At 48.0% G+C, this 10,138-nt stretch overlaps 1 protein-coding gene across 1 annotated transcript; it reads left to right on the top strand.

Moving 5' to 3' along the window:
- Positions 1-1,755: 1,755 nt before the first annotated feature.
- Positions 1,756-9,776, top strand: LOC118087949 (apolipoprotein A-I). The gene is made up of 4 exons (XM_035121035.2): positions 1,756-2,535; positions 4,091-4,156; positions 6,437-6,530; positions 9,119-9,776. The coding sequence occupies exons 2-4, from the start codon at positions 4,114-4,116 to the stop codon at positions 9,588-9,590; spliced, it is 609 nt and encodes a 202-aa protein (XP_034976926.2). The 5' UTR covers positions 1,756-2,535; positions 4,091-4,113; the 3' UTR covers positions 9,591-9,776.
- Positions 9,777-10,138: the final 362 nt, after the last annotated feature.

The following is a 10,138-nucleotide window of genomic DNA, read 5'->3' as shown; positions in this document are numbered from 1 at the left end:
GCCAGTCTCTGCTTTGTTTCCTTGCTGATGTGCTGTGCAGCAAAGTGTGCATTCATTTACCTGTAGTTCATTCTAAGTTTAACGCAGGTGTTGCCAACATAGTGCCCCCCCAAAACCTGCAGCTGTTGCTGGATATGCATGCCCCCAGGCCAGGCTGTGAGACGTGCTGTCTGGGGCTGATGCCAGTTGTTGCCCCCCCCAACATCTGCAGGGTCACAGGTCACCTCTTATTTAAAGTGATGTGAGACTCAGGCCAGTATTGGTCTTCTATTTGCACTGGCCTTGATTGTAACCAACTTCACAAGTAGCTCGTGAAAGGGCTGCTGAGATGAGCAGTGTGAACCAGTTCGGATTACTCAAAAGGCAAAACATGAAAATGGTGGTGGTTTATTGCAAGGCAAGTATATTGCAAGTATACCTTTGCGATCTGAAGCACAGAGGCTCCATCCCCAGGTGTTCTGGGACTCACCTGCGTGTGAAATGCAGCCATTTCACCCGAAAGCGATCAGGGCCATTCTATAACAAGTTTCAATTAATGCTTAGTGGCATTTCCAGTAGCTTCACAGTTTTCTTCTGCTCTTGGAAGTGGTGCTCAATCTGTAAAACGATGGCTTAAATGGCAGCTGGGAAAAGAGGACAGATTATTAAAAAGCTCTTTGCCTGGACAGAATATTCTGCAGGGACAGTAGAGAATTCAGCATTTTGATAATGCATATATCCCAATTTTTAATTAATAAGCAATTTTCCAGCTCCGGTGTCTAGCTGAATATGATTTACAATTCAGCAAGGCTGCTTCCCAATCAACAAAAAAAAAATGCATTGTGCAGAATTTGGGAGGGTCAAATGACTGCTGGGTTTTTCCATAATGATAATTTTATTTCTACCCCACCCATCTGACTGGGTTGCCCCAGCCACTCTGGACATTTGGGGCAACCTCAATGACCATTGGAGTACCCCTACACTCCCCAACTGTAAAATCTGTCAAATAATGGAGGTTTCGTTTGAACACTTGAGGTTCCTGCATGCTGCATGCAACTTGATTGGTATGGCTCACATGCAGATTCCCCAGCGGTTTGGTGGGGGACGAGATTTTAAAAAGGCACGCTCCTTTTCCAAAGTAATTGAGCTAGCAAGTCACTCGGGTGACCCAGATGCTGGTAGCTAAGAGAGCCTGACTTTTGCTCTCCTTGTACACAAAGACTGATTTGCTAGAGGAGTAGCTGTTGAAAAAGGGATGTAGCCAAACAGCTGATTGTGGAGACCCCTCTCTAGACTTTGTGACAGCCCTCCTGCCTTTCACCTCCTCACCTGAAAACATGGGCTGCTGGGGCCCCCCTCCTTTGCTCACTCTCCCCACTGGCTTGGCAGAGGTGCCCAAGCACTCCTTTCCCACCTGATGCAAGAATTGGTTCAAAGGTGGCCAACCATGGATGGTTAAAAGTGGGCGAGGCAGCTGACCTTGTGTGCTCCCTGCAGAGGCCACTCCAGGTGGAGAGTTTGGTAAGGGGGGTGCAGTCTGTAAATCTGGGCTGACAGCTGATCACATTTTTATATTAAAAAACACCCTGATGAGCCATGGGATGCAAGCCAAGTGCTAGAGCACATGATACTTTGAAGCCTCAGAGAAGGTGGCAGTGATAAAATGCTAAAGGAATAATCCTATTTTCTGGAATACCTTCCCAAAGGAAGGGCAACAGGGAGACTAGGGAGGAGGAAGGCAACGGGCTCTGGGCTGGTGCTTACGTAGGAAGGTAACCAGGTGAGGCCACACTCAGATTGATGGAGTGGTGCTCTATCCTAATGCTCTCTGCTTCCCTTGTGTCATCTTGCAAATTTGAAACCTGCAAGGCAGTGCACGAAGGTGGGAAGGCAAGGACCGCCAGAGAGTTTGGACTAGGCCTACTTCTGTTCTGGTAAAACTGCATGCTCATTCTGGTCACAACACGAACATAGCAAGCTGCCTTCTACCGATCCCATTCACCTAGTTTGTCATTTTCCAAACTGACTGCCAGCAGCTTTCCGGGGGTTCAGGCAAGGGACTCTCCCATCTCTGCCCAGAGATGCAGGAATCGAACCTGTGACCTGCACACAAAGCCAATGCTCTACCACAGAGTCATGGCTGTTGTGCCTTGAGGAATGAATCAAAATAGGCAGCCTGGTTGTGAAACTAAGAACCGTTCAGACCCCGTGCTGTCCTTAAGCTCCTGTTCATGGTTCCCAAGTCCACAAACCTTCATCCCCTCACCCTTGCACTGCAGGGGGTTGGGCTAGATGACCCTTGGGGTCCCTTCCAACTCCACCGTGCTTTGATTCTATGACCTCTACCCTTCCTAGCTCACTGAGCACCCCAGAGGTAATTCAGGGACAGTGCCCTGGCTCTGGGAGCGGCTGGTGGGGTGGCAGTCGTGCCACCAGGTCTGCAGATGCAATACGAGGAAATTCCCGAATCCTTATCTCCTGCTGATCCAACTATAAATACAGACGCAGGCAGGGAAGCTGGCCTACTCAAGAGGAGCCGATAGCCTGCAGAGCTAGGTAAGGAGAGCAGCCGCTTGGGTGGGGTTTGAGACCAGTGTGGAACTGGATACAAGCAGAGTTTGCTCAGATAGAATTCAAATTTCTTCTGGTTGCTGATTTCTCTGCCATCTGGGGTAAACGTGTGTGTGTTTGTGTAGGGAAAATATATCCATATAGAATAAGGTTACCAGATTTTTTTCAATGAATCCGGGGACACACTTCAACTTCCTACTAAATAGATGGATTTTGTCAGGGGACTGGTTTGTAAATCCGGGGACTTTCCCCGGAAAACAGGGAATGTCTGGCAACCTTGATATAGAATTGTTTCAGAAGTTTTAAGTCACTTGTAACCAAACTTCGTAAACAGTTTCTTAATAGCAATGCAATTGTTTGAAGAAGTGAGTTGATGACCCTGCCTTAAATCAGGTGGCGGATTTCAGACCAACACAAGCAGATTTCTAGAGCGGACGGCAGTTTTTTCCTAATCCTACACAGGCAAATAATGTACTGAAGCCACATGAACAGAGGACCCAGGGGCACACAGGAAGTATTAACGGGCTGTTAAATCACTGTTACAAGTAGGGCCTGGCACCCACTGAGGCATGTAGGGCAGGAGGCCAACAGCAGGTGGCGCCAGAGCCAATGACTGGCAGAGCCAATGTTTTCTCGTTTTTGCCTCTGCCCTAATCCCTGCTTCAGGGGCAGCACTGAGACTAATAAGTAGGAAGCTGACTGGCAGCGCCACCCCCTGGTTGTAAGCGAGAAGGCAGGCAGGTGGGGGGTGGCTGGTGATAGGATCAAGCTGTAAAGTTTTGGACAGGGATGGGCAGCTCACTATCGACCATGCTGGCTGGAAGCTGATGGCTGTTGGATTCCCACAGAATTGGGAGGGCACCAGGTTAGGGATAGCTGCCCTATGCCTCTAGCAACAGCTGATCTGCAGAAATCAGCTTTTTAAAAAAATGCAAGTGAGGATCTGCATCATTATTGCCTGGCATCGCCTACGGATCAAGTTGAGGTGCAGGGGCAAAAGTTAGTGGAAAAGTGGGCAGCCCTGTAGGAACTTGCTGACCTTTTAACTTTGTGCAATGAATTCCAAAACTTAAGGCCCGAACCTCCCGGAGAATACCACTAGTATTCCCCCACCCACCTTTTGGTTCTGGAGTCAAATCCTTTTCTACAATGACATTCGCACCCTTCACCCAAAGGTCCCAGGGAAGCTTGCAACAACTGAAACAGATGGGGGTCCAAAGTTAAAGAGGTGCCTCCTTCTCCTCATTCGCAGAAAGCTGTCTGACGAAGGCACCAGGCGCACCCCTGTGGCAAGGGGGGGGGGGTTCCACGACTTAGGGGCTGCCCCAGAGAATACCTCTCCTGAGCCATTGCCCACCCCCTGAGTTTTTGAGGGCAGGGTGATGGGTAGGGAGAGGCCAGGGGGGCCTTCTCTTGCCAAACTGCTTTGGAGCCCCGAGTTAATGAGTGACAGGGTCAGTGTGGTCACCCTGCCCTGCCACCCCATAAATGGATGCCTTTTATCTCTTTTTTGACATTCCCAATTATTCTGCCTTTCCAGTGCCTCCCTGAGTCCGTTGCACCATGAAGCTTCTTGCTGTTCTCCTCAGCTTGGCCGCCGTCATAGGTAAGTGGGGGTCCCTCCAGTCAGGCTCTCACCTGCCCGCCTTCCCCTCTTACAGCATTGGCAAGCACAGTCAGGATCTAAAAAAACTTTTCAATGCAGTGAGTTGGAAGAAAGACCTACCTTGGCCCTACACAGGATCTGTGGTTTTTAACAGCTGCATTGGGAGCAGAAATTCCACAGGTGCCGATCTTCCAGGCACATAGAAAGTGGGTAAGATGTATCTGTTGTATTTTGACCCATTGTGTACTAATGAAAGATGCAACGCTTCAGCCAGGAGGTGAACAGTGGTAGGCTGGATTCAACTAACCCACCCCACTGGCAGAAGCCAGCGCAAAGACCCTGGGCTGGTACAATGGGCTTTCTCCCCCTATGGGCCCACATGTCTCCACCAAATCTCTGGAGGCTCAGGTGAACCCCCTGCGGACCAGCACCTGGGGAGAGGAGAGGGGAGGTTGTTCTGCAGGGCAAGCAGAAATCCTTGTGTTGACAGAATTATCTCCTTAGTGCTTCATTAAATTCCACCCAATAATAATCGCAACAGTCTTATTTGCAAGCATGTGTAAGGCTGGTGTCAGTTCGGGCAATTCCAAAGGCTGAAGGCAGGGCATGAGTGCGTCCAATCTGCCTGTAATAAAGGTATATCCCACCCTGTTCTGTTTCACAGAGACTGGAAACAAGTCTCTGGTGAAAATTATCCTCAGCATTTGTCTTCTGGAGCTCTTGATGTGAATCTTCACCAGATCACAGAGTTGGAAAGGGATCCTGAGGATCATCTAGCTCAACCTCCTGCAATGCAGGAATCCCGCCTGCAGTTGTCCCTGGCCGGTCCCACTTTCATGAAATTTGTCCCTGCGGTTCAACTAGAGCACCCAGGGCACCTAACAACAATACTATGAAATATTAAAAATTACAATAGACTAACAATAACTAAAAACAGCAAGCCTGTAAAAAGGGGAACGGGAGAGATCCCCAGCATTAATATATCTAAGAGCAAAGGTAAAAGGATGGAAAATGCGAACACGTAGAAAAATAAAAGACCCCTTGCCTGGCATGGAAATAATAAAGGACTTGACATTGGGCAAACCTCTCTGGGGTGAGGAGAGACTTGCAGTTCCATAGGCAGGACGGGAACCACTGAAAATACCTTATTCTGGCTGGCACCCTCTTTCCCTCAAAAGGCAGGAGCACTTGGAGAGATACCCCTGAAGATGATCGTGATAACCAGGCACAAAGGTCACTGATCCTAGCGATCCTTTGAGACCTGCCAAAATCAAAACACCACAGAGATGCCCAAACAGGCCACGTCAAATAATTGTGGCTTCCCCCAAAGAATTCTGGGAGCTATATGGTAAAACACTGCTCAGGAAAAAAAAAGCTGATATGTTTAGATTAAAATGTGAGGTATGAAACAGATTATAAAAATAGAGGGCTAAAGTCAAAATTTAAATATAAGAGAAAGAATTGAGAGTATAGAATGCAAAGAATAATGGATATATAGTTAAATAGAAGGAAATCTAGCAGGGGTGGAGGAAAGGGTGCTGGGTAGGGTGGAGGGGTGGTGGTGGGTTTAATAGTTTTGTGTTAAACTTGCTGTTTCAGAAATGTATTATTTATTATATGTTATGGATTTGTAATGTTATGGATTTGTAGCACTGCGAGGGGAATAGAGGTCTCCTAACAACTCTCTGCACCTTTAACAAACTACAGCTCCCAGAATCCTTTGGGAGAAGCCAAGGCCGTTTAAAGCGGTGCTGTAGAAATGTGCTGTGAATGTGGCCACACTCTGTTTTTCTGAGGTAAAAGAATTCACACTTGTGTCAAGGCAGGAGAGCCTCAAGTCCAATTCCATAGTGAGGATGCATTATTATAAGTTAGGGCTGCCATATGTCCGGGATCCATCCATCAAAAAATGGTGTCCCGGTGGAATCTTCAGAAATCGGTTATAATGGCTGGGGAAAGCCGGGCAGATGGCAGCCCATATGGGAAGTGTTTTATTTTAGGCTATCTTATTCCAATAAAATAAAAAAATCCTTCTAGTAGCACCTTAGAGACCAGCTAAGTTTGTCATAGGTATGAGCTTTCGTGTGCATGCAACACTTCTTCAGATACACTGTGTAAAATTCATGTCTGGATTTTCACTTTTTATGGCAACCCTATTATATGTTCCTTCCTTCCTTCCTTCCTTCCTTCCTTCCTTCCTTCCTTCCTTCCTTCCTTCCTTCCTTCCTTCCTTCCTTCCTTCCTTCCTTCCTTCCTTCCTTCCTTCCTTCCTTCCCACAGGTTCTTCTTCAAGTGATGAAGCCGCCAGCACCTCCCTGACTTGGAAGCAGATCCTCAGCCCCTTTGAGAGTTTCAAGCTGCCTGAGGAGATCAGGTGACATGAGATCTTTATATAAACACACACACACACACCACCTGCCCAAGCACAGGTTGTACTGACCCAGAGTAGGGCTGACATCATGGGATGCCACGTTGAATTTGATAAGAGAACCTCCATGGGTGATTTGAAATCTCTACCCTATGACTAGACTTAGGATGCAGCAGATACAAACGGGGGTCCTTCAACATCATCTAAGAAGCTGGAATTTAGAATGCATGCAGTCTAGGGCACCCTGGGACATAGGTACATCTCTTTCTTTGGAAGTGCAGGTTTAAAATATACTTAGGGTTCCTTTGGGGTGTGACGTTTATCTCCCAAAGGAGGCCAGAGACTGGTCTGGGAGGTTAGTGCTGGATTTCTGCTCCTGCCATTTATTGATCAATGTTTGTATGCTGCTTAACTGTCAATAAAGCCTCTAAGTGGTTTACAAATACACCCACACCCACCATATTTTTCCGTGTATAAGACGCCCCCCCCCCCAATTTTTCTTTAACCCAAATTTAAGAAATTAAGTTGTTTAGCTTTTGGGGTGGGGGAAGTCACTTCTGCCAATTGCTCACCCACCTGCCTGACACTGCCGATTGCTTGTCACAGCCACTGCCGATCACACACTTTGCTGCAGCCACCAACCGCCTGCCCAATTGCCGCAGCCGCAGCCAATCGCCACCAGGTCTTGTCACAGCCACCAATCACCTGCCCAATCGCCGCTGCCAATCTCCTGCTTGCTGCTGCCATTCATCGCACGTCCCCCCTCTGCATTCACTATAAGACATCACCCAATTTTTGCATATTTTGTTTTTAGCAAAAAGCATTGTCTAATACACGGAAAAATACGGCACATTACAACTGGCAGTAAATGCTCAGAACAAGTTTATAGCAAAAGTTAAAAATGAATGAAGCCAACAGGGACATTCTAAGCTAAAGCCACTGTTTAAAATGCACGTCAACTTTACACGCCTGAGGAGCCTCTAGTGCGGCATCTGTGGCCAGAAATTCCTTTGGGAATCCTACAAGGAAGACATGAGTGCAATAGCCCCCTTCTGCAGTCACGTTCCCTGGCGACTGGTATACAACGGAATTCCATCTCTGATCCTAGATGTAATCTATAGCCGTCATGATTAGAAGCAATTGAGAGCCGTTCCAGATTGGCCTGGCCATGGGACTGACTCACTCTCTGATGGATGACTTTCACAGAGAGCAGGGCAAGGGCAGTGCTTCTTGATCTTCCTTTGGTTTTTGATCCAATTGGCCATGATATCTTCCCGGATTGGCTCTGTGGAATGGGAACTGGGGGGAAGTGGCCCTGTGTTACAGCGATTCCGGTCCCACTGAGTCCAGAGAATATTCTGGTGACACTGGGCTCTCTTTCTCCGGAACATCTCAGTCAGGAGAGGCTGGGCAGGCCCTGGACCCATGCTTGGATGCAGCAGTGGGGCAGATTGCGAGAGAATAAGCCAGGCATCCCCCAACCTTCGGCCCTCCAAATGTTTTGGACTACAATTCCCATCATCCCTGACCACTGGTCCTGTTAGCTAGGGATCATGGGAGTTGTAGGCCAAAACATCTGGAGGGCCGTAGGTTGGGGATGCCTGGAATAAGCTGAGCTTGAACCATGGCAAGATGGAAGCACTGTGAGTGCCTCCCATGTCTGAGAAATTGCCCTGCATGGGGTTGTGTTTGCCCTGAAGGAGCAGGGATGCAGTCTAGGGGTGCTTCTGCATGTAGTTCTGTCCTTCGAGGCCCAGTTGACCTCAGTGGCCAGAAGCGCCTTTTACCAACTGCTCCTGGTACAACAGCTACAACTGCAGCTAAGGCAGGATGCTGTGGCCTGGTTGGCGGCAGGCTTGAGAGCAACACCGGCTGCCGATTTGTTACTGGACCAAGTTCAAAGTGTTGGTATATAAAGCCCTTAACAGCGTGGGAATACTTTACGTGTGGGGATTGGCTTACCCTACAAGTGCCCACTTGAACACTTTGATTTCTGGAACTGCGACTGTTATAGCTGCCACATAGCATTCATTTCCACATATAATTATTGTAACAGCACCCACACATTGGCACCCCTTGCCTATTGATGGCAGGCAGGCGTGTTCGCTGTATTTCTTTTTTGGCACCTGCTTAAAACATTTTTGTTTTTGCAAGCCTGTCCAGACATGTCAAATGTGTTTAAATGTTGTTAGTTTTTTTTTAGCTTACTGCTGATTTTAACTATATTTAAAAGGCTTTTGTTGCTTGTTCTCGGTTGCTTTTAACTGAGAATAGTTTTATTTTTGTAAACCACTTTGAGGTTTCATTACAATTAAACAGGGGATAAATGTTGTTAAGCAAATAAATAACTTACCCTCGTATTTGGGTATTTGAATTTGCCTAGTCCCTTTTAAAGCTATCTAAGTTGGTAGGCATCAGCACAGCTTGCAGTAGTTTTCACCTGTGTGTTGTGTTAAGAAGTGCTTGCTTTTGCCTTTTCCTCCTGAGAAGGAGAAAGAGAAGCCAGCTTGAATAACTTGCCTCAACACGACATACCCCTCGAAGGACAACTGGCCTGTAGGTTTCTCCCAGGCTAAACTGTTTCTCCTCTGCAGCACCCAGGCCGCCGACAGATTCAACAGAGTCCAAAGCCACCTGGTGGATCTGAAGGACCAGCTTCTGCCGGCCCTCCAAAAGGTGACGGAGGACCTGCAGGAGCTGAATCGGAAGGTGCAACCTTTCGCAGAAGCTGTGGACCAGAAGTTGCGGAGTGGCATCAGCAAAGTGCAGGAGCATGTGGCCCCTTACACCGAGAAGCTGCGGGAGCAGGCAGAGCAGCGGATGGAGACCTTGCAGCAGACCCTGGCCACCGGCAGGGAGAAGCTGACACAGAACGTGGAGGATATTCGAGCCCAGCTGGGGCCTCTTGTGGAGGACGTGAAGACCAAACTCCAACAGCAGACCCAGGAGTTGCGCCCCGCCATCCAGCGACTTCACGGCAATCTCAGGCAGACCTACGAAAGCTTGCAAGACTGCGCTGAAGACTTCCAAGCTTGTCTGGCCAAGATCATGCTGCAGCCCCAGTGAGAACCCGGTCTATCAACCCAGGGGTGGTGAGCAGCAGGATAAGGATGGAGCGAGTCTGGCCTTTGTGCTGGAAATTCTCAGACAGGCGCCTAGCAAAGGTTGAAGTTGCTGAAGAGCCACACTCTCCCTGACTCTCCTTATGCCTGTAAACATCCCCTGAATGGAGCAATAAAAGATTGAGCCTTTAATTACCCTTGTTGTCTTTGTGAATTTCATGGGGATTTGTGTGTGTGTGTGTGTGTGTGTGTGTGTTTGTTGGAGAGGGAGGGAAGGAATATGGACATTAAATTGGGGTAGGAATGAGAAAACTGAATTTCTGCACTACTTTATAAACAATGGACCAAATAGCATCATTTAGAGTTTTTCAAGGCCATCTTTCAAGGTGGCAAACAGAAATTCAGGATCATGGGAGGGGAGAAGATTTAAACCCCACTTGCCTTGCCATTCTTGGTTACTGATCTAATCAGCCGCCCCCCGCCCCCCCCCCCCGCTTTTGCAATTTTGTGGAAATTAAAAGGCACAGCTAGGTAGCTAACAGAACGTGTAGT

This window comes from Zootoca vivipara, chromosome 6 (assembly GCF_963506605.1).
Source record: "Zootoca vivipara chromosome 6, rZooViv1.1, whole genome shotgun sequence".
Taxonomy (NCBI): Eukaryota; Metazoa; Chordata; class Lepidosauria; order Squamata; family Lacertidae; genus Zootoca; species Zootoca vivipara.
The sequence above is the reverse complement of the archived record's forward strand: the minus strand, read 5'-3'. Positions and strand labels throughout refer to the sequence as shown.